The 25,498-nt window shown below is 42.7% G+C and overlaps 1 protein-coding gene across 9 annotated transcripts in view; it reads right to left on the reverse strand.

The window, feature by feature from the left end:
- Window positions 1-25,498, reverse strand: part of TTBK1 (tau tubulin kinase 1) — a 104,491-nt gene that overhangs the window by 26,136 nt on the left and 52,857 nt on the right. For all 9 annotated transcript variants that reach the window (XM_068675732.1, XM_068675730.1, XM_068675727.1 and 6 more), the window contains 6 exons: window positions 23,570-23,662; window positions 22,712-22,837; window positions 18,230-18,384; window positions 17,077-17,296; window positions 13,247-13,422; window positions 9,879-10,437 (listed from right to left, as the gene is read on the reverse strand). In XM_068675732.1, the coding sequence (XP_068531833.1) occupies window positions 9,879-10,437; window positions 13,247-13,422; window positions 17,077-17,296; window positions 18,230-18,384; window positions 22,712-22,837; window positions 23,570-23,662 (1,329 nt within the window). The remainder of the gene's footprint in view (window positions 1-9,878; window positions 10,438-13,246; window positions 13,423-17,076; window positions 17,297-18,229; window positions 18,385-22,711; window positions 22,838-23,569; window positions 23,663-25,498) is intronic.

Here is a 25,498-nt window from a genome sequence, read left to right on the forward strand (position 1 = left end):
CCGGCGGATGAGAAATGCTTTTGGTCTACACTCTGTCTTTATAAATTGCTCTACACTCTGTGTTTATAAATTCCCAGGGGTCCTAGGAGCACCACGGGAGCCTGCAGTTACGGGGGGCCTGGCATACTCTCCCCAGCCACATGCGAACACGAGCAACACCAGGAGTGTCAGGCTCTGCTATGTCAGTCCCCTCCTCTAGCTATGGAGAAGTGTCTCTTCAGGACACAGGCCTCACTTCTCTAGCATCACTTATCTTGACATGTCATTAGGCTACTCATACATATTGCATACAGGTAACAGTCAAACTCTGAACGCACTTGGAAACCGTGTCTACAAGAGAAAAGGTGAAACACCTGGTGCTAAAATAATTATACGTACTGAATAGTGAGGGATTCTCAAGGACTCTTTCAATGAATCTTATTAAAACTTGCTCCGACTATTTGCAAAGGCAACTTTTGGGGCTGTTAGTGGACTTCCCTTTTTTCATGCTTACATTGCTGACTTCCTGATACACTTCTTTATTCGGTACCTGCAAGGGAAGTGTTAATGCTTCCAGTTTTGGTGAGTGGAGGAAAGCAGCTGCTGGAAAGGCAGGCAGTGTGTAATTATCCTTCACTGAGAAATTCAAAACACAGGAGGGAATGAGGAGAAGATGTACTCTTAGGTCCCTTTTCTGCTTCTGTGATCCTGGAGCAGCCAGGGAAGGGAGGAAGGTATAATCACAGAGGACAATGTCTGAGCTTGTGTCATGATGAGATTGCAGTCCCTACTTCCCCTCTACGCACTGAGTAGAAGAGAGGCAGCATGGGGATGGTTTCAGACTCTTCACCCTGAAAATGCTAAACTCTTCCTCCCCTTTCTACCCATGCTATGAAACTAGTGCTTTCACAGGCATTTGCAAACCTCCATTTCCAAACAGGCCATTTTTCCTGGAATTACATGTTTCCTTTTAAATCCATTCCCTTCCTTGTGCTGCATTTCTTTTCAAGATGTCTCTGCAGTATTTCAAAGTATAACTGGGAAATGCGAAAAGGCAATACTGCATTTTTGTAAGCCAACATTATTCTCCTTAGTTTACTAGAGATGTTGCCCTTGTAAGTCATACAAGGAAACGAGCTGAACTTCATCCAGTCTCGTCTCTTTTCTATCACCTTCAGTATTTTTGCAGTGCTTTGAGGCAGGCATGTTATCTTCATAAGAATCTGCAAACTACTCAGCTTGTGGTGGGCATTAAATGTGAAAAGCAATTATTCACAGTCCTCAATGTACTGTATGTCACTGCACAGATCAGATTGTCAGATAATAATAATGTAATGCTGTCGTTCAGAGTATCTGAAACAAAGAAATTCTAGACAGCAACTCTAATTTCTCTTAAAGACAACCATCTCTTCTTTGCGTAGACGGTATAGGAATTCAGTTTTGGGTATACTGTCTGTAGGCTGCACAAATAAGCACGCTGAAATTGTTATAATTACTCTTTGCTCCATATTTGGGCTCAGCATGTTGTGTGATTTCCATTGTAGATATCATACCAACATGGCAAAGTCTTCTCTTCTTTAAGAAAAAAATAATTAAAAAAAAATCACTCCAACTATCGAGATAGCTGGCACAGGACCAAGGACCTTGCCAAGACCATTAAGGGGCAAATTTCAATGCCCTACCAGCAAGCATACTCAGGTATCGCTGCCTCCTGGCTGAAGCTGAGGTTACAGACATGCCACTTTCATTAACTGATGGTTCTAATGCTTGAATTACACAGTCAAAGCTGGAGATGCTGTCCTCCTTTATTCCTTTGCCCTTGGCAGCAATCCGGCTGGATCACACCATCACGCCTGTCTCGCTCTCTTTGGACAGGAGCAGGATGATACCTCTCATGTGAAGTCCCAGAGAAATGTGGTGCTGACAGAGCTCAATGTGTTTAAAAAAATATATGAAATGTGATTAGGAGTTGAGCTTAAGGTTTTGATTTTTGTGACCTGCATAAGTACAATGAGCATACATGAGCATTGATTCTCTCATAGTATCCTTTATTCCTAACACATGAAAGGACAGAAATCCAAAACCTAAACAGTGTAAGAGAACAGCTCTACATACATTATTCTCCATCAGCTCACAAGCTCTTCTCTTGTGGAGGGAAGCTGGAGGAGGTAAATGTCAAAGAACCACATCATCTACAACGGGCAGCAAGTGCAGCTCGTGGGGAATTAAACTGAGTGTGGAATAGTTGCTGGAGGTGGTTTATTGAGACTAAACCTACGTCCACAGCTTATGAGAAGGTTCAGCGCTGAGGAAAATCCCAGAGTGAGATGTGGCAGATATGCAAGGAATCTGTTCCATGATAGTTCCCTTGGCAACATAAACTGCAACCTTAGATATTGGCAACACCACGGGAGCCTGGTGTGATGACTCTAAGAGAAATAGCACGGAAGGTGGAGAGGAGTGAAGACACCACAGCCAGGCTATGTGGTACCACTGTAGGGATGGGGAACCTGATGGTACTATGGAACTGAAAGACTGCATGGCCAGCCCTGAGCCAACCTGATAACAAAATCACATCTTCTGGGTGAATTTTGCTCATTATCATGTTAAAAAACACCTCCATCCCAAAGGCTACCCACCTCTGTGGTGCAACCACCGCTCACTGAACATGTGTTCTGAATTCCTCTGAGCCTATTCCCTTAAAACAGAAGTGAGAAAATTTCATACCAATTGTAATGAAGGTATGCATGACTAGAGTCACTCAATCTCCACTTAAAACTAAGAAAATAGGATAAAATGGTGTGGTGTAAATGCCTGAAGTAACTAGGAAAATAAAACTAACATTCACACTTTTAAGGAAAAGGTACAGCATTGAAGAGGCTTTCAGGGTAGGGCATAACTGCATTACCTGAGCATTCCCTAGGCTCCCAACCTTAGATGCTATCGCGCTGGGGAAACTTGGTGTGCTAGCTCTAAGGAACACCACGGAGCGTGGAGTGGAGTGGAGACACCACGGCTAGGCTCTGTAATCAGGTGGGGCCTCGATTGTTCTTGTGCACAAAGCTGCACTTTTTGCCGCCCTAAGCCAAAGACCTGTCATGTTTTGACAAATGCTGTACCCTAGTGTACTTTTTGCTCATTATAATATCATTATAATACCAAAACACACCTCCATCCCAAAAGCTACCCGCCTCCAAGGTGCGACCACCCCTCACTGAGCATGCGCTCTGAATTTCTCGGAGCCTATTACTTTAAACGGAAACGGGAAAACTTTACACCAATCATAACTAAGATATGCTTGACTAGAGCCACTCAAGCTCCACCTAAAAGACAGAAAATAATATAAATTGGCCCAAGAGAGAGGGGATGTTAGGGAAGATACCATCGTCAGGGGAGATACCATCCCAAGGACATACAACATCCTTAGGACCTCCTGACTCCTGGGATCAGTCGACGGGCTGAGCCTCTCTTCCCCCCCCATTGGGACGCCTTTGGGTGAGATCTGAATATTTGCTTATAAATCTCTATAGAGTCTTTGATCCTTTTAACGCGTTTATTTCTAGGCTGCGCACCTAGAACACCTGTAACACCTAGAACACCTAGAACCCGCACCTAGAACCCACACCTAGAACCCGCACCTAGAACCCGCACCTAGAACCCAACCTAGAACCCGCACCTAGAACCCGCACCTAGAACCCGCACCTAGAACCCGCACCTAGAACCCGCACCTAGAACCCAACCTAGAACCCGCACCTAGAACCCGCACCTAGAACCCAACCTAGAACCCGCACCTAGAACCCGCACCTAGAACCCGCACCTAGAACCCGCACCTAGAACCCGCACCTAGAACCCGCACCTAGAACCCGCACCTAGAACCCGCACCTAGAACCCCTGTAACACCTGTGTATTTCATGCATACTAGCTTGCTTTTGCAGATAGTCACTATCACCGGCAATCCAAAAGAACCTGATTATCTGTTGTTGTAATAAACCATACTTGATTGCATTGTGATAGCTCTCATTAATGCAACTAGGGTGAGGGTGGTTATCCGTGATAGTTCAGTGTTCTGAATCTAACCAGACCCCCAGACGGTTAATGCATTGTTGGTGAATGTCTGAACGGACCCCCAGGTGGTTAATACGTTTTTGGTGAATGTCTGAGCGGACCCCCAGGTGGTTATTACGTTTTTGGTGAATGTCCGAACAGACCCCCAGTTTTGGTGAATGTCCGACTGGTTCAGTACTCTGAATCCAACCGGGCCCGTAACGGTTAATCAGCTACACCCCTTTAACGCGACAAATAGCTCAAGAGAGGAAAAATGTTAGGGAAGATACCATCACAGACAACTCAGGAGGACATTGAAGACTTCTAGGATCAGTCCATGGGCTGAATCTCTCTTCCTCCCATAGTGGCACCTATTGGGTGAGATCCAAACCCTCAGATATACCAAGTGCTTAGTCATATTCTTGGTATTTGCACATTCTTTGCAGTGTATTTATCGCCGTCAATCCAAAGGAACCTGTACTTCTGTCGCTTTAACAAACTGCACCAGTCATTAATCTACTAGACTGAAGGTGTATTGAACTATTTGTGTATCCGTGATCGTAGTAATTCAATATATTGAATGTGACTGGACTTTAGCGCGGAAATGGGCATTACTCAGAACCTAAGACCAGCCGCAACCTGGTATCTGACGACAAGCTGGAACCCAAGGGGGTTTAGGTTCTGCCAAACTTCTTTACCCTTTAATGCAACTCTGAATGAGGGGCAATGGGAGTCTGCCCCCTTTTATGTGAATGCCCGTTGCTCACCACTGCGAAATGGTCCCTCGGGTCCGCTTCAGAGTAGCCCACAGACATTATTGTAGAATTAAAGAATATCCCGAGTTGGAATGGATCATCAAGTCCAAATTCTTGGTTCCCAAAGAACCACCCCAAAAAAATCAGACCATGTGTTTGAGAGCATTGTCCAAACGCTTCTTGAACTCTGGCAGCTCGGTGCTGTGACCACTGCTCTGGGGAGCTTGTCCCAGTGCCCAACCACCTTCTCAGTAAAGAACCTTTTCCTGATATCATTGCTGTAGAAGGGAAAGGAAACTAAGAAGCCCAACACCTTTTTGTACCTCATTTCCCCCGCTGCCTTCTTCCCCTGGCCTACCTGCTCTGCCCCCAAAGATACCATGCAACGTGGTGACTGCAGCATCCCTCAAATGAGGCAGTGATGGGGTTCAGGAGCACGGGGGCACTTGGGAGATCACATGGGCTCAATACCAAAACAGGGATTTTCTTCTTGGCTCACTGAGGGTCTCAGCACAGCTTTTCACAGAACAAACTGGGTGATCATAGGTAAAGTTGGACTCCTGGTTGAAGCTGGCCCAGGCAGCTTGTGCAATGTGCTTCTGACTGCCTCCTGTCTTACTCATGGTGTTACCAACATGGGTCTTCATGTTGAGCATGCTTGTGTGATCTCTCGGCAGACACCAGTGGTGGGTTATGGCTGAGAATAGTTCCTAATCTTCACAACTGCTGACTTCCCAGGGTTAAGACATGGACAATTTTAAATAAGTTCAGGTGTGGTACTCTCCTGGCTGTGGGAGGCTGGCGGAAGGAAAAAAGAGGCCTAACAGAACCAAGGGGGATTTTTTTTAAAGAATGATTCTAACAACATGGCTACATTGGTGAGGAAATGTACCAGTGGCCCTTACTTTGAGACCTTTATTAAAGGACGAAATCCTGGGAGATGGGACTGCAAGACACAGTGTAAGCAAAGTGCTTTATGAACTCTGCAGAACATATCCAAGAATAGGTAAGGAAGAGTTAATATGACCTCCCAGCACTGTTTCACCTTTTTTGTGGTTTTTAGATAGCATATCATTTAGGCAGGCAAGTCTCAAAACATTTTGTATAATGCCAATTGTACTAGCAGCAAAAGAGACTCGGAGTCCACAAGTACTCGTGTGCAGCCCTATAGACAGAAGTAATGGCTAAAATTTATAAATGCGTGAATGACTGTATTTCTTCCCAATGAAGAAGGCAGAAGTAAGTTGCTGTCTCTGTCATGTGTCAGTGAATTTATTCAGCATATTTAAGAACTTATCAAATTTTAAATGATATTGCTAGGTGTGGATGTAACTGCTTTGCAACAGTAACAGAAACCCTACACCAGGATTAATACGTGAACAGAAGTGCTGGTTCAAGATTATTATTTTTTCTTTTTCACATTTTTAGCTATTTCTACAGCTTCATCTGCATGTTAGTGCATAAACCCAAGCAGAGATCTGTTACTACATTATGAAAATACATATATTAAAGTAAATCCTAAAAGCTCTGTTAGGTTGCCGTGTGCTCAGTGCTGCACCGAGCAGAGCACAGACAGAAGGCCTTGAACTGGACACCATTTTGTGACAAAACTTTTCTCCCTCTATACCAGGGTTTCCCATCAATCTACACACCATTGCAGCTGTCTTATTGTCATCTGAAACTAGAAGATATCTAATATATGAGAAAATCCAAGCCAGAAACTCTCCCAAGCTATTCAAGGCCTTTTCTATACTTCACTTTCCCCACAGCAGCATCCATTCGTACTGTGCTCTGCCTGATACCCACACCCACAAGGGCACCACCTTCCCTCACCCGTGCAGTACAGCATCCTTTTCTCAGCAGTTTCAGATATTTGAACAAACATCTGAGCCCTAGATGAGTATAACTCAGGAACCACACGCTGGTCAGCTTGGAAAGGTCATGGAGTTTGTCCTCCTGGAAGTAATTTCCAAACATATTAAGGAGAAGAAGGTGACTGTGAGACATCAGCATGGATATTTGAAGACAAAGTCATGCCTAATGAACGTGATAGCTTTCTGTGATTATCTGACTGGCTTGGTGGGTGAGGGGGGAGAAGAGAGGATGTTGCTTATCTCATCTTCAGTAAGGCTTTTGACACCGTCTCTCATAACAAGCTCACAGACAAACTGATGAAATATGGGCCAGATAAGTGGACAGTGGGTTGGACTGAAAATTGTCTGAACAGACAGGCTCAAAATGTGCTCAGGGGCACAAAATCCAGCTAGAGGCCAGTCACTAGAGGTGTAGCCCAGGGGATGATACTGGGGCCACTCTGCTCAGCTCCGGTGACACCACACCTGGAGTGCTGGGTCCAGTTCTGGGCTCCCCAGTATGAGAGAGACATGGACATACTGGAAAGAGTCTAGTGAGGGGCCACAAGGATGATGAAAGGACTGCAGCATTTCTCACAGGAGCAGAGGCTGAGAGAACTGGGCCTATTTAGCCTGCAGAAGAGAAGGCTTCTTATAAATGTATATAAATACATGATGGAAAAAAGAGGATGGATCCACATTCTTCTTAGTGGTGCCCAGTTAAAGCCCAAGAGGAAATGGACAGAAATTGGAATACGGGAAATTCAGTTTAAACAGAAGGCTTTTGTTTGTTTGTTCTTTACCAATAAAGGGGACTGAACACTGGGACAGGTTTCCCAGAGGCCTGTGGAGTCTCCATCCTCATAGATATTCTGGACTGGTCACAGCCCTGAGCAACCTGCTCTAGTTGACCCAACCTGGAGCAGAGGGACTGGATGACCTCTAGAGGTCCATTCCAACCTCAACCATGCTGTGATTCTGTAATAATTGAGAGGTCACTGTCTTTTTGCCAGAAGTGGCTTATACACTGGAGCAACAAAAGAAAGCATGAGAGTAGGGATTACCCTTTTGCTCTCAGTCAGTATTCTACTGACATCAGTGGATGATCACCAGTTTTAGGGAGACCAGAAAGAGGTCCCAAATCCACACAACACGACCCATTATCTTAGCCACGGTAGTTCTGCATTTAGTGGCATTTTCACTTATCTTAAAGGCCCAGATTATGTTCACAGATGAGGAAGATTCATTCACACACACATACTGTCTAATCACAGTTTCATACAAACCCAGAGGAAGCTCAAGACGGAGCTGCAGGAAACATATGTCATTGCCAGTCAGGCCTTCAGTATTTTCATTAGTGAAGCCCTTGGGCAACTGTTTACAACCCTCATTAAAATGCTGGTCCTAATCAACTGTCTCTCCATCTCTGCATACCAAAGGACAGCCTTTGGCTTTCCTTTATGCACCAAGTTATTTTTCCTTTGAGTATTGGCAGTTGGTTTTGTGACAAAATGGAAAAATACAAGTCATTTTGAAGCTGTGTGCAGAGAGTCAACCGATGGATCCAGACATCAAAGGAAGCACAAGCAAACCCCAGCCACTCAAGCAAGTCCAGCGTTGATCCAACTACAAAAAACGCTAAGCCTAGAAATAACTAAAGGGTGTTTCAGAACAGAAGAGCAAAGAAATCACAGTCTGCTGGAGAACCAGGGATGTCTGATACATTAATGGTGATCACCCACAATCACACTATCTTTATTTAATGACAGGAAATGATTTTTCCTTTGTTGCCTGCTACGGTAACCTTTTTTTTTTTTTATTTAAGTCACCCCATGCAGTGATAAGCAGCCTTCATACTGCATCATACCGAGCTCCCTCAGTCGTTTCATATAGAAGTATTGTTACTTGCTATGCCCACTTGCTATGCTTGCTCCAGCCTTCTGTAGTCACGCTAAATATGTCAGTAAGCATCCCTGCTGGTTACCAGCTGTTTCTTACCATGTTCATCACATCTTGCATTGACCAGCCTAGTAAGCGTACAGAACAAATTCACACACAGACCCTTTCAACTCTGATGGTCCTGCCTAAGCAGCCTCTAGATATCTGGGGCATTCCATACATTGGCTTTATTCAACAAACACCTCCACTTTTTTTCTTCTTTTCTCTCTGGCATCCAGAGAAGAGAAGAATCTGGGCAGGGTCTGCACAGAAGGATCCAATACAGGGAACACTTGCTTAGAGAACAAGCTCAAGAGGGAATGGGAGACAGAGCTACCATCTTCCAGAAGGGAACAAGAAGACTGCACAAGCACCTGTCATAGTAAGGTATTAGGGTGCATATAACCTGAGACTTGCCTGCTGTTTCCTGCACTTATAGATTGCACATGCATGATATATTTTCACTAACATACAAATTTCAGCCCTCAGGAGAACAATCTTATTGCTTCTTGAACAGACTACAGTAAAGGGACAGTTTTCTTCATGTCTGAAAAGTGAAGATTAGATATAACAAAGGAACTCTGAGCCTAGCAGTATATCATGTTTTTGCAGGTAGTGTAATAAAAGATACTGCTTCTTACTAATAAATGAACTTCTTTATATCTTCAGAGGATCAAAAGAAAAAAAAAGGCAAAACTGAAAGAAAGAAGTCCTCTACAACTATCTTGAAAACAAACAACACGGTAGCATATGAACATTTCTGTGAGTAAATGCCTGGTAGCAACAATGCCAATCACTGAAGTAAGGCCAATGGGGTGTGTGTATGTGCTGGTTACTCTGAGCTTTTTATTAGGTATTCAAAACAAAGTTTAATTTCAGGGACTTGCTTTATGCTTTGCATTGCTGCAGGCCTACCCATGATGTGTGATTGCATTAGACAGCATTCTCTTGCAATATACTGCTGATAAGAAACTACGAGGAGAAGGTGTGCTAGCGACACCTCCACACCACTAAGCAGTTATTAACAAATCACTGAGGGACAACAATACAACCAGAACTGTGCTCTCCTCTTGTCTCTGTGCCAAAATGGCTAAAATATCTTAATAAGTGTGTCCTTAGTAGTGGACAACATTACTGGCTATAGGAAGCACCTCTAAGGAGTTCACAACATTTGTAAACACTGGTAGAAAGAGTTTCAATAGAGCACTCATGCTTGGAATCACAGATTTCTCCAGCATGGTTGAGGCTTCCCAAGATGACGACCTTGCTACCCTAGGCAATGAGATACAGACCAGAGCAGGGATCTTACCTGTCTCTGAGGACCAGTAGGTTCAGATTCTCGTCTCCTTTGTCGGATAGCTGGTGCTGAGTGTAGGGGGGAGTGGGCTGGACTTCCTGTCTGCTGTTCGTGTTTACTGTCAGACACTGTTTGAGAAGGTCCTTCATGTCTGTGGGAACTGTCCTCCTCAGTCACAGGCTGCATACCCCGACTTCGCCCATCATGCGTCTTCGGCCTGACTGCAGCATCTGCCCCCAAGCGCCTCCTCTCCTCACCGTCTTCAATAGGCCTTAGCTCCTCGGGCTCCTCATCCGTGGTTCCAGAGGTGCTTGGCTCAGCACCTGGGTGAAAGTCCTTCAGCTCTGTCTCCTTATCAATGATAACCCACTCCTTGCTATCGAAGTCCTCCTCCTCTGCAAGTGGCACTGAGCGGAAGGCATTGCTAAGGGCTTCGTGTTCCACCGAAGCAGACACATCCATCCTACCACTTGCCTGCCGGTCAGCTTGGCCAGTGTCAATGGACAGCATCTGGGCTGGCTGGGAGGAGCACACAAGCCGTGATGGAGAGCCAGGTAAATCCATTCGAGACCTGAAGACAGAACAGAAAGCTGTTAAAAATACATCAGGTTTGTGGTTAGAGTTAGGGATCATAAGAGTTGAGAAAAAAAACAACTCCATAGTCTTCACGTATTTCTTGCTACACTTCAGAAAGACAGGTTTAGCCAAAAAACATCTAATAGAACCTACAATGGCATAAAGACATCCCCCCTGAAGTACTTCAGTATGACAGCCAATTCCAGCAACTCTCTTCGTGTAGATGATAGTATTCAAAACAGTTTTCCCCCACAAAACCAATGTATCCTTTGGGCAGTTCTCCTGCTTTGTGAAATAAAGTTTCCTCATTGGGAAGTTTTACTCCTTTGTGAAATAAAACCCTAAATCTTTTATCTACCATCTGACTTAACATTTTTTCTCCTGGGCTCCTATAGACCCTTCAGCTGCACTGTCCTCTCTCTAAGGTGGCCACTGAGGCCTCTAAGGTGGCTACATAAGCTCTTTGAAGAATCTTGGATCCCATTCTGCAGCAGGAATTTGACTGAAATGCTCATAAACCATGGGTGACCTCAAAATGATTTGGAGGAAATACGGCAAGTATCCTTTGACAGAGGATAGTACAGTGTTCAGTGACTCACAGCCTAAATAGCAGCAACTTATGCAGCCATGCAGAAATACCTCTCGAACAAGCCCTGGAAGCTCCCTGTGCCCCATTGGCCTTGGTATCATCACAGCTGGAAAAGCCAGAGGCACTTCTGTCTTTCTGTTGCACAGCGTTATGGTCCTTGCTTCTCATTTGGCCTGCACCTGCTGCTGGCTTTGCTTCTCTATTCTGTCCTGCCTATCACAGAGGCTGGCAGCTTGTTGCACAGTCAGAATGCCTGCTGCATAGAAAAAGACACCTGCAGTGTTTTTATACAAAAGGATTTCAGCAAGAACCATACAGGAGGCTTACATACTCTTACTGGAAAAATACTTTTGTATGTAACAAAGCATCAGGGGAAACAGAAAAGTGACTGACTGAAGGGTGAGGGTTACTAGGCAAACCTGGGTATCTTTAACACAGGGGAAGGTCAGAGCTGAGAGGGAAAGAATTACAAGTCAAAAGGCAATTTTTGATGAAGAAAGAGGAATCAGGGAAGGAGGTGAACCACGGGATGATGCAGAGAAAATAGTATGCAAAAACAAAGATCTCAGCATAATCCAACTGATGAATCTGAAAGAAGTAAGGCTGTATCTGTAAAAGACTTAAAAATAAAGAATATTTTCGTGAATAAAGGAGACTAAATAGCGAGGTAAGACTGAAGAGTGCCCCCCCTACACACACACTGTATGTGTAGTACACTGGATTTTAGTGAGGTCTTGTTAAAAAAATAAAAGAAGGTGTCTGGATTTAGACAATGTCTTCTTCCTTTCCCCAGAAGAAGAGAGACTCCTGGAGTGGCAGAATTTTCTCCAGGAAGCCAGAGGAATTTCCCATTGCTGGGAGTCATGACTGTGTTGTAAAAAGAAGAAAACAGAATAAAGAGAAAACTGTGTGGCAGAATGGGATTATATTTGCACCATGCTGAGGCAGAGTATGTGGAAGATGAAAAAAATAGGGGCTGAGGGAAGAGGGCAGGAGAAAGGGATGATTCTTGGATAATACACTTTTTCTGTGCTAAGTTAGCATGACGCTGAGTAGACAAGAAAGAATGGGAAAAATAAAGGAATTGGTTAAAACCTTTCAGTGAATGTACAGGACTGGTACTGCTGACAATTATAAATGGCTTATTTCCCTGCCTATTTTAAAGAGGACGAGAAAAGAAAGAGGCAGCTAGAACCAAGATTTGTTACTCAAATCCTAAATTATTAACAGCAACACAAACAATCATTCCTGAGTTACAGAAGTATTACAGCTTCCTCCAGACATCCAAAATAAACCAGTATCTAACAAACTGGGGGTAGTGCTAAGGGCTCATCTCCTCTCTCTAGTTCCTTTTGATCCTCCTTCATTTCCAAATTGGCTCTCTTTGAGACTGAGCTTCCTGACTGAAGTCTGTCAGATTTTCTTTGACAAAGAAGAAGTCAGAGAATAAAGCTTGTCTCTTTCCTACCTGTTTTACAGGGGTCATTTCACCAGTAATTTCTGCAATGCCAGTCCATGCCCTGACTTTCGACAGGAAGAGGACAAGAGAGTAACAAGGAGTATGAAGGGGATTACCAACATCATGGGCCTACGTCTTGTAACATGCATTCCTCAGCACACAATACTTTGTGCAGTTTTTTTTAATTAATTTTATTATTCTTGGCTTGTTCTTAATTTCTTTGCTGTGGATCTGAGATTAGGCCCTATAGTCCTCAAAATCAGGCTTTGCCTTCTGGATGCAATGCATACTTTGCACATGCAAACAAGTGCAATAGTATAGGGTAAAAAATTATTATTATTATTATTATTATTATTATTATTATTATTATTATTATTATTATTATTATTGAAAAATAATGAAACTCACCAGATGAGGGTCTGCCAGCTAGCTCTCAGAATACATGCATCCCTGTACATATCCTAACAACATCCATTATTCCCCCCCACCTTAGGTCAGCCTTTCCTCTGACAAATATCCCTCCCTCCATCTATGGAGTTATTCCCATCCAGGGACAGGATAAGAATTCCTCCCACTAACTGCTTTTATTAACAGACATGAGCGAACCATCACAAAGATCATAAAGCTGATGTGAGCTGACTCCTCCACCCAGAAATGACCTTTCAGTGCCCAATTATTTAACGATCAGGTTGGCCTCAAAAATCAACCCTCAGGGCACTGCTACTAGCAGTAGGAGGTTACAAAGGGTGAGCAAACCTTCTTTCATGTAGATCTGCTTTGCCATCAGCAGTGGAGAGGCGTTCTGACTCGGGGCTGTTCACACGGCGGTATCTTAGGGAGCGCGCTTGCGCAGTAGGGGACTCCGGAGGCACTCGGACTGGGGAGCTGGGGCAGACACCGTTTCTCTGCTCCTCTTCCACCATGCACTGAGTCTGTAGGGGGTAAACACAAAGAACCTCAGAAACTGACCACAGACTTTGATTTCCCATCCTTCGCTGTTGCTCTGTGCTTTCTTCCAGGACACGGTTTCAGCTGCGTTTTCACAACCTACACAAGCAATGCAAGGGACAATATGCCCTGCAACCGTCTAATATGAAAGCAAGGTATGGATTTTAATCGGTTCAAATATTTAACTGCCTTTACAAGACGGCCTTTGCCTTTCAATTACCTTGGAATAACTAACTCAAAGGAGTTATCATGGGTTAAACTAATGCAAACACAAACCCTAACTGCTTCTCCAAGGCGTCTAAGAGCCACCTAAGAAAACTGTTATGAAAAATGCATTGTTTGTCTATATTTATCTGTGTAGGGTCCATGCATTATATTACAGCTTGGATGAAGATGATTCAACTAAGCCAACTCCTAATTCCAAAGGTGGTGGGTTTTGTTTGTTTGCTTGTTTTTAATTTTGGTCCTCTTTACAAAATCTTCCAGGATACTTACTCAACCACAACATCTCTAAGAGATCTCCACAGACCCAGGGTCAACAGTTTGGAGTTGCAGGGACCTGAACATACTTGTAGAGACTTGTGAGCATTGAGTGTTCATAGATCTATGAATACATTTCACATGGCATTAGTGAATTTGATTTTATTTTCATTTATTATTTTTAATTTAGCAACAGGCAAAGGAGTAGAAGTAGGTGACTAACACAGCCACCTTCTGCCTTCCACTGTGCTGCTTCCTTCTGGAAGAGAAGACCTGTTTAGGCAAAAGCAGAGGGGCAGAATGGCCCAAGGTCTGAAACAATAGTCTAGGGTTTGTATTCAAACATACTGTGCTGCCAGCCATGCAACATCAGGTACTACACACTGCCTCTGTGGGAGTATGCATGGAGAGTTTTTATCTCATTCTGAAGCATGCCCTAAATTCCCTTGCCCTCTGTTAATGCCAGAGACTCTGAATATAAGCAGGCCTCTCAGTAAAATGTTGCTGATCAAGAAAGCTGCCTTTGTGTGAGTACTGTGTACACAGCCAGTCAATCAGTGTTCATAATTTAGCAGATCTAAATCACTCAGGCTGGGTTTAGAATAAAAAAAACAAGGAGCCTTTGCAGCTAGGGGGAGTGGAGATCTTTCAGGCATTACAGGAACAGCAGAATAGATGACAGCGATTTAATCTGTAATTCATGCAGGCCAAAACATGCAAGAATGGTGGCGACAAATGTGTTTCAGAGAGGAACAAAATACTGACATTGTAAATGTAAGGAAACAGGCAACTTGGTAAGATCCACGAGCAGAAAACTGGGGGAGGGTGCAGGAGAGAAGGAAGAGGCTTCTGAAAAAACTCAGAACAAACATCTTGATCCAGCAGAGGAAGGAGAACCAGGAGGATTTAGAAAGGTCAGTGACAGTGAGCAAGGAAAATGCCCTTAGCAGAGAAATGGGAGATGTGGGACAGAAGATCAGAACTGTGTGAACAGAGAAAAAGGATGCTCCCCGATACCTCCTAGCAAGGTATTAGGGAGAAAAAACATGGCAAGATCTACTCATCACCTAAATGCAAAGAGCAGGACAAAGATAGCCAGAGTTAATTCTAGTTCTGTAAGACTAGAAAATGAAGGATGGCAATGCTGGGAATAGAAGAAGGGTGTTTTACACACCAGCTGCCTGTATCATTTTGAAAGACACAAGGGATGCCTGAAATTGCAAGCAGAGGTGAAGCTGTGTCCCTGCAGATTAAGTCTGCAGCCTCTTTTTTTCTCCCTGTGGTGATTGTGACTTAAATGAAAACTGATGCTTTATCAGTGAACAATCAAAGTAAAGAGAACAGCCCTAGCAGAGAGAAAGTACAGGATCAGACTAAAGATAACCCTCGCAGACAGAAAGGCCAGATCTCTTTTGCTTGGGAAAGCACGATGTCCTAGGCTCTATTTCATAGACTGCTGTGTAGCCACGGAGCTTGTCAGATCCAAAGTGCTCATTGCCATGCTGACTCCTCTATCTCCTTTGCCAGTAAACTGACAAGAAATAGCATATCTCTTGGCAGGAGAGTCACCTGGTCATGCTGTGGATGTTGCAGAAACCTCCCTTGCCTCTAGCTGCTGTTACGGCAGAGCTTGTGAATAAATGACAGTGCTGAGTACCCAGCCATGGCATACAACTAGCATGTGGAAAAGACATTTAGGACTCCCTTGCACACGTCCTGGTCTGACTGAAGAGCATCAAGGCACCTGGTGGTTGTAAGGAACAGAAGAACACATAGGAGTTACCGGGATTTTTATGTAATATTCTTTTTTGGTTTTGTATGCTGTGGAAATAGAATTGCCCCACTCTGTTAGGCTTTTTTTTTTTTTTTTATTTCATGTGCCTTCAGATGAGAACTTCTGTGAATGCACACATTTAGTTTACCAGAGAGAGATGGAGAAATGATTTGAACTTGGTTTGTAATTCTCAGTATTGAGGAATGCTTCTGTTAATGTTTCATACAAATAACATGTTGATCCAAATTGTACGCATTGGAGAATTTAAGTAAGTTAGGTGAGATGCTTTCTTGTCCTAAAATAATCTTTCCTAATGAGACTAAGGATAGTGGAGATAGCTATAGGGCTGAAAGAAGGACTAACTTCATGCCTGTGTAGAGACTAAAGTGAATTCTGGTCAGACCTGAACAGCTGGTAAATTTACCATACAATTAATGTTTTTCCACTAATATCCATTAAAGACAGGTTTGTGAAGTGAATCCAACACACCCTAATAAATCTATGTCTGCTTGACGAAGGTTTCTCGGCTGACAGATTTTGTTTGCGTCTGGTATCATGCCATGTGACATTCTGATTTTGAAATAATTGAGATCAACACAGCAAATACTAGTTTACTTACAATATGTAAGTTGATCTAATAAACAAACTGGTAGATTCTCAAACATAGAAATTACGATGGAATCATCAGCTGGTAAGCCTCCAAGAAATTAGGTCACATTTGCAAGAAAAGACTGAGAAACAGCTTAAGGATTATAAGGAAAACCAGCTAAGTCTACATGGCATGTAGACTAAAAAGACTAATATGACCTAGGAATGCAAAAATACAACAGTATTAAGTAATAGATTATTCTCTCTTCACAGGGGTAAATCCATCATTATATGCTGTTTTTAGGTTGTACCACCCTTAGAGAGGAAAGTTAAAAAATTGGAAGACAAAAATTCGGATAGTGATGAATCAAGGTCTGGAAAAAAACGGCTTATGAAGACACCCCAGATTGAATTTATTTGCCCAAGATAAAAATGCAGTAAAATTTTAGTTTATAATTTCCCAAACCGGGACATTTCTGATACCGTATCAGCTACTCAAGGACTAGAATACCATTGCTTGAAGTACCAAGATCCTACATAATGATATAATGGCTATATGAAAGATTTGCCCTAGCATTATTGGGCTCAAAAATGTCCTTTGCATAAAACCTCAAATTAATCCCAATGGCTTCCACTGTGTCAAAGAATTGTGATCCCCATTTCCACAGAGAAATTCCATGGTGATCTTTAGTCTGTACTATGGATGCCATAGCAGTGGATCCAGGTTGCTTATAGCAGTCTATGAATTCATTGCCCTAAGACCAGCAGCCACAGGAGACAAATTAATATTCTTTACTTTGCTGATGCTGATCCTGAGTTTGTTGCGATTCACATCTGTCTCTTCCCAAACTTCTGCCTCGTTGAAAGCGGCGTTTGGTGTCTGGCCGAGACCTTCTGCTGGCCGGCCTGACAGGATGGGAGGAGCGTTCTCTTGATCACTCAGATGTTCACCCTGAAGGACATCCTCAGTGTTCTCACGAAGCAAATCGCCAGGTACTGGAGTGACGTTAACCACGCTATGGAAAAGACAAGAAGAAAGGAAATAACATTAGTACTTAGAGAGTGTGGCCCATCACACGGCCCCACGGAAATTCCTTAGCAGCTTTTAGTGTATTTTGAGGTTGAAAAAAAAACAGGCAATCTAGCATTACTTCACAACATGAAACACAACAGGAGGAATCCACCTAACATACAGCCACAAAGATAGTGGAAAAGATCAGTGAAAGCATCTTGGAATAGAAACGTCTTCAAAAGTTTCCAGGAGTGCCCATTACACATTACTTAGTTTAAAGCATAGTTCTCATCTTTGCACAAGACAATGAGGCTTAATAGGCTTTGTAGCTTTTATGCTCTTTAATTTTACTATGGATTATTGTTATCTGTTCCCTCAAAAGCACTAGGACAGACCACTGAGCTAAACCTTATCAACTTCTGTTTGGACATATTTTCACCTCTGAGCATCAATCTCTGTGCACCTCTGCACTAGCACATGAAACACCCCATGAAGGATGTGGAGTTACATTCTGGACATGAACAGCACATGCACTCTGATGTGTTCAGCTCTGTATAAAACCTCCCCACAGCAAGACAACAGCTGCCTTGCAGCAGGCACTCTCATGGAAGCTCCAGCTGTGTGCACTCCATGTAATATGCAAAACATATGGGTTCCAGTAATCCGTGCCAAAGGTCTCCAGGCATTCCTGAATGTGACTCCAACCCACGCACTCATCCCAAGTAGAAAATACGTTTTCAGGACAGAAAGGGTCTGAAGCCACGTTCCATTACCTTAGATAGATGTTAATATACACAAAGTCAAATCAAGTAGTGGTTACCAGGCAGCTCCTACTTTCCAGCATCATAATGGCCTTTGAATCTTTCAATAATGAACTTGTCGGTGAGCTTGTTATTGGGCACGTCCATAGTTTGACCGGCATAACTGCAATACTCACCCAAACATGGCTGCGGTTTGCCTGGTGTTCTGCTGTGGTGGAGTAGAGGTGCTAGTGGACAACAAGATATCTGTACCAGCCTTCTCCCAGTCAAAGGCTTCATTTTCAGTGATGCCTCTTTCTTTCATGCTGTTCTCAAACACGGACATGATTAGCTGGAATAAATTTGCAAAAACAATTTATTCTAAGTGGCTGAGAGAAGCTATCACAAAAAAAAAATGAAGTATGAGCATGAGTATGAAGTGCATCTTATAATCTAATCTCCATCTTGCCTGTAAAAAGTAAGGTTATCTGTAAAAAGAACAGATATTCTTTACGAAAAGAATGAAGTGTTCCACACAGCAGTGCACCACCCAAGGAATCATGACGTTCTCTTGTCAAAGGAAAACAATCTGGATGCTCTAGGCCAACACGGCCATATGTGAGGTCTTGTTATTCTAATAATATTATTCATCTAAATAATTCAGAATTGAGCAGACTCAACATGAAGAGAGTTAATTAAGTTCCTATCTGCCACTTTCAGTTGAGCCAACCTTTTCCTCCTATTTGTAACCTAGAACCAAAAGATCTCTGCAGCTCTCCTCCCGCAGTGGCACTATGTCTAAGTAAGAGAATCCCCAGAGTTGACGGTCAGCCAGACCAAGGGACAGGTAACACTCCTCCAGAGAGTGGAGACAAACCGGACATGACATGCCAGTTGTAGCAACTCCTTTGCTCAGAAAGGGATTTCAATGTTGTGACAGTTGAATATGATAGGACTGAGTTTCTGTTAGCCACAGATCATGAAGCCTCCTTTCACCTTTGGTGGAAACAGGACTTGTGCTGCTGCTGTTGGCAGGGAATTTCTTGCTCAAAACCAAGTGTGAGTAAATGAAGGGTCACAGTCTTGCTCTTAGCAAATGCATTTCTGGACTTAGTAAACTCAGATGGATGTATTCTCATGAATGTGCCTAATTACTAGCCTTCCTGAGCTTTCATCTGCAGCCAGGCCCAGCTGTAGCAGGGCTGAGCTCCCCCAGGAAAAGCTCAGAGATGACGTGGTTTCCTTTCAGGATGAGAAAGGTTCCCTGGGTAGCTGCTAAAAGAGGAAGTGGTACGAACTGTAGTATTGGAGGATCTGTAAGAAGAGGGTTTAGAGGTGAACAGAATAGCACTCAGAGCTGGTAGGGGAAAGGGAAGTAGTGTGGTTACTTAATCAAGGCAAAAGGGAGACAACCACGGTGGCTAACAAGCGTGCACACACAAAAATCACATACGAGTGAGGGTGTGGGAAGGAGAATTGCAAAACTACAAGAAAGAGGATAGAATTCGCACAAAGAGAATAAAAACACAAGCTGGGTTACCAGGGTAGATGGAGAGAGAAATACAGCTGTGAGTGATAAAGTTTCTCTTCCTCTTTCTCTTTTTAAAAATAGCAATATGGAGAAAAAATGGCAGGGAAAAAAAAAAAAAGGCAAGGAGTCACTAATATAAAGGATCTGCATTGCCTTCCACCCCTAAAACATCTTTCCTGTGACACTGATAACACTACAAATAGCAGATGCAGTTGCTTTTTCCTTTACGTGTGCTGCATAATGATGGTGAGGACTCTAGGTGTATTTCACCACCCTACTCTTCCCACCCTTCACATGGGCATATTTGCCTACATTGACAATTCCAGATGCTGATAATAACAAAGCTGAAGATAAAGATTGCAGACTTCAAGGAAAAGATCACTCAGAGGACAGAGCACAGCAGCAGCAGCCGGTCCCCATCTGTCTGTCCCCATTAACAAAAGAGCAAGAAAGGAGAGGCTGACCCATTATGCCTCTTCTTACATCTTTGTTTGGCCTCTTTATAAAGCCAAAAGCATCCTATGATATCCAGCATCCTGCCAAGCCCGGGACATCCATCAGGAGAAGGCAGACAGAAAATACATCAACTTTCAGACAGTGAGGGAGGAGGGAGCAGTAAGAGTGATTTGGTAATCAGAGGCTCACATGCAGCGTTTATGCTTCATTCCCCACCTCAGAATGATGGAGGGGAGAGGAAGGATTCTACCAAAACCTCATGTTGCTGCAAAAGAAGCAAAAACTTCACTCAGTACAGAGATGGGAGCCATCAAAACTGCACTGACACCAGATCAAACAGATGGAATACTGGAAGACTTAGGAATGGAATGGAACATCACAACTGCAGTTTATCACTTGTGGGATATACACATCTTGAACATGCTATGCTGGCAATTCCCCACCTCAAAAATGTACAATTGGAAAGGTTCAGAGGAAGATCAAAGGTGTGGAAAGGCTTCCTTCTGTGCAAAAACCAACTCAGTAGGCTTTAGTATGGGTAAAAGAGTAACTGCAGAGCAACACCGAGGAGGTTTGGAAGATAGTGTGTAGCTGGGCAGGGGGAGAAAGGAGTTAGGGATCTAGTGTCCGGAGTTATATCCAAGATGTGAAATACGGAGACATTTCTGGATGAGGAGACTCTTGAGCCCCAAGGATCTTTGATCCTTAAGTTTTTAGAGTTTTTGAAACATCACTGGATGTTCATTCTTTTATAATCTCACAGACAACACTGTTGGAGACATGCTACGAGGCCAGAAAAATATCTTTTCCAAAACAGTGCAGCTGCCCTTTTGTAATAATTTCTCTCAAAGGGAAGAATTTGGAGATTGACCAGAACTGAACAGCAACATCGAACACTAAACCTGTCCAGCGATAGGTCAATATTCAGAATCCTAATTCTCACCTGGTGATTAGAATGTATATCTTAAATTGAAATATAATAAAGGGCTAAGAAAAGAAATAGTAAACTGTAACTTTAAATTGCATTCATATATATTTTATTGTTTCCTTATTTCTAATCTTATCATTCCAAATTTTAAACCACCCATGACTTCATATCTGAATAGACATGTTTTCCTCACTTCCTTAGCTTCTCTGAGTGTCTGGTACTGGTGTCAAATTCAGATGCCATCTGATTTTTTAATCTTTCTCAGTAATAAATCCAGGTAAGTGAATATAAAGGACACCTCTGGAGAATTTGCTGGCTGGAATATACCTCCAGTCAAGCTAGAAGAATCAGAGTTCAGCATTGAGCTACAGGTGCCAGATTTTTGTGGAGTTCCCTTTTGTATGCTTCTTCCCAGAGATGCACCTGCAAGAAACGGAGGGCAAGGAGACAATTCACAGCTTCTGACAAATCCCCAGCTGTGAAAAAAGCTGTTCAGGATTTGTACTGCACTAAAATGGTCTGGAAACACCTCCTTCCATTCCTGTCTCAAAGATGGCTTTTCAGTACAGTTAAGACACGATTATTTTATACTGAAATAGAATGATAGGAGGATGTAGGTACAAAAAGAGCTTTCTAATCCAACCATCTGCTCAAATCAGGGCTCATTACAAAGTCAGATTCAGTTCCTCAGGGCCTCGTCCAGTTGAGTTTTGGAAATCTTCAAGGATGGAGATTCTACAGCTTCTCTAGGTACCTGTTCCACACATAACAAACCTCATTCTGAATTTTGCCCCTAGCTCTAGTCACAATTTCTCTTGATGCAGCTTATGCTGCCTGCATTTTGCTGTATGCCTCCAAGAAATCTGCCTCAATCCTCCCTTCAACCCTCCTTGAGACAGTGGAAAGCAGCAATTAGATCCCCTCTTGTCTTTCCTGATCCAGACTAAATAAATTCCAGTCTCTCCCTTCAATTCACCTCCAGTTCATCCCTCTCCAGCCCTCCATCTTAGTTGCAAATGTTATACTTTCACTGTACTATCCAGAAAGTGATTTTTTTTCCTGAAAAAACTTTTTTTTTTTTTAAATGAGTTGTGGTTGCTATGCTGAACATGTACGTGGCTAACATACAAAGCCACATCTTCCCACTCATTTGATGCACTGTCAACAGGAGCAGTCACTCAAAAGACTGCACAGATCTGCTCGTAAAATGTTGTTTTCATCACTTTGGCTTTAATGTGGAGAGAAAAGCACTGTGATAAAGGGAAACAATCAAGTTGCTTCAGTTATATTGTGTTAGCTGAACTACCATAATAGATCACATACATGCAAATAGTGCATGGAAGAAAAAATGTTAAGATGACTATTAAATAAAGGTTATAATAGCTCAGACCCACATAAACCTGCAAGAAACCAAAAGGATTGGTGTGCACTGCTGAGCGATTGGCACAGGCTCTCTGCAGACTTTGGCAAGCTGTGCTAAAATTCTGCCACATTTGGAGTATCTCGCAACATTTATGGTTTAATGAAAACCAGAAATACTCTGTTGCTTGGGAAGAGCTTTCTGTTTTAGAGTAAGCGCTTATTTTGGGCAGGGTTAGCAAGAGGGTGAGACAAGGAAGAAATGTACAGTCCAACCTTTTTCTTCTGGTCCTAGAAAAGGTATTCATCAGCCTGATATGAACATGTGCATGGAAAAATTAGAAAAACAACAAATGCCAATCCAGACTGCCCTGCATCAGGCTGGTAACAAAGAAAGGCTCCTACCTGATAGTCTGGCTTAGTGAAGTAGTCCAGGCTTGCAATATGATCCAGGAACAGGTGGAACTCTGAAGGCATGTGTTTTAGCAGCATTCGGTGTTCATACTTTTCTTTTATCATGCCAACTTGTTCCTGAAAAACAGAACATAGCTCAGAGTCAAGAATCTCTTTTATTGCTTCATATTCATACTTCCTCGGTCTTATCATTCCTGGAATACCATGCAGTCCAGGAACACAGCTGCTGCTCAGACACAGCACGGTATCTAGGCACTTCTCCTGTTTTGGTATCCCTAGCACAGTGAGGTAGACCATTGCAGGCAAAGGCCAAAGGAGAATCGTGAGTCAGAAACGCTCTTCAGAAGCTGTCCCTTCAGCAGAGCCTTTGGCACAGGTAACCATATTTCTTTTCGCGATTTAATTCTCAAGCACAAAGTACTTCCAAGGTAACATGAAGAGTTAGCTTTATTCTGTTCAACTTTCTTGTTGCAATTCCCATTTGGCTTGTTTTTCATGGCAAAGAGTTATCCTCCCTCCTTTCTCAAGGCTCTGCTTATTTGTCAAAAGGACAGTTCTGATGCAGTTTTTCCACTTTTGTGCTTGCTTTACAAGAACAAAGTCAAAGTTGCTTGATCCAACATGATTAACTATGTGCATAAGAAAACATCTATTCCAAACAAGACAAGCTCTACTCTGTGCGTCACAGCACACAAAAACAGGTTAGCACCTTGCAGCAAGATCTGATGAAAAACAGGCTCCAGCTTTACTCCAGCAAAAAGCAGCACTCAGCTGCAAAAAGAGGAATAATAAGAGTCATAATAACAAAATATAGCACCCTGCCTTAAGCACAGACACTGGGTTTCCTACCTTATCTTTGATCTTTCGCCATGGAAGCTGACCAACTGCAAACTCCACCAACATGTAAAAGAGGGACCACAGATCATCATGTCTACCCATCTCCTGGAGAAAAGAGAGACGAAGACTGAGGAGCAAAGTTCCATGCTGCTCAGTGGTCCAGGTGTGCTCTCCAGATGAGCTACCTCATTTTAAAAAGCAGGAAGAGAAGTCATACTTCCCATTACATGATCAAATAAGCCAGATTAAAAATTTAAGATGCAAAATCAAGCACTTGTTAAATGGGGCAATGTCAATACAGTCACTTGAATAGCTTCATCTGTTTTCCTTGTGCATACAATAGGAAAGAGTTTTTTAATATTTAAAACAGAACACTGATTTTCCATAGGACTCTCCCTCACTCAGTGTACAGCACATTTATTAATGGGATATGGTCTGATCTAGATTAAGAAAAAAAGCACCTGTATGTAGAAAGTCTTTTTTAGTACTGTTTTTAAGCAAAGTATCAATCCGACTCTGTTCACAAGACAGCATTTACTCAAGGGCTTTATTAAAACTCTCATCACCACGCACCACAACAATTTACAGATTTGTAACTTCTCCACGTACCATTCTCTTCCTGGTCTAGCAAATACAAAATTGAAACATGAACATGAGGATTAAGGCTGAAATTGTCAAAAACACAGGACTTCATTTTTCGGTGCTCAGCATATCTTAGAACAAGATTTCTCAGAATAGCATGTGTTATGCAGCAATTTTTGTGCCTAAATATACCTTCAGCTGATGCCAGCTACAGCTGGCACTATCCAGCTCTTCCAAAAATCACACTTCAGGTTTCTCAGTATCCCCCAGGAAACAGAAAGAATTCATGATGGCATTCAACTTCCCTCCCTTTATCACACTTTCCACCTTCTGCAATAATTGACATCTTGCAGCCAGCAACGTCTTTCCCTAAAAAGACTTGAAATTTCCTGATATGTGCCAAGTCATGCTACAGACTCATCCTAAATAAAACTGAATTCAGACAATTGCTAAGGGATAGCAGTGTATATACTAGTCTGAGGCTTACCAAATCTCAGACCTCTTCTCAGCAAGAACTGAGCTGGTTTTGCTATAGTTTTCCTGGAAGTTCAGCTTCTAGCAGATTCCTCCCATTAAATATATTATTTTCAAATGCAGGGAATTTACAGATAGCTACAAAGAGGCTCTTTAAATAGAGAGCATTGGGTCTTACAAACATTTGTAAGTAGGAAAGGAATTCCCTAGCACATCCAAGGAATCTGAAGTACCATGTCCCCCAGGAGCCCGAAGCAAACTATTTGGAGAACGTTTTTGTTGTTGATGTTTATTTCTTAAATCCCACTTTATGGAGAATTTTATTTAACATTGCCTTCCATACAAACACTTTTCATGACATACTAGAAAAATTAGAATCAACAAAGATTATGTACCTTAGCTTGCACCAGCACAGGCATTTGCAGGACCCTCTGCAAGTGAAAAACTAAAGCGGGAGAGTTTACTATTTATTTATTTAATGTGTACGTCTATGTATAAAACATACACACAGACATACGTTTGTGTATAGCAAGTATTCTTTCAGCTGATTGAGTTTAATTGGCTTGCAGAAGGGTCCAGTAAGTGCCAGGACCAGGAAAAAGGATGGGACTGTGGTGCTTGTGGCAAGGGAAGAGATGAACAAAACACTCTCTCTTCAGGTAACAGCACCCTGCTCGATTGATTACAGGTTTACAAATAGCTGAGCTACTGCCCCAGTCTATAGATGAGACTGTAAGCAAAAGCTCCAAGAATGCTTTTGCTATGTATAGAACAGTGCAATGATTAGAAACACGATATCAATGCTGAACATACACAATACCAATTTACGATTACAAATACCCTGTCTCAAAAAGCAACAGCACTTAGGATGCTAGAAACCTGGAG

The sequence above is a fragment of the Anas acuta genome, chromosome 3 (genome assembly GCF_963932015.1).
Source record: "Anas acuta chromosome 3, bAnaAcu1.1, whole genome shotgun sequence".
Lineage (NCBI taxonomy): Eukaryota > Metazoa > Chordata > Aves > Anseriformes > Anatidae > Anas > Anas acuta.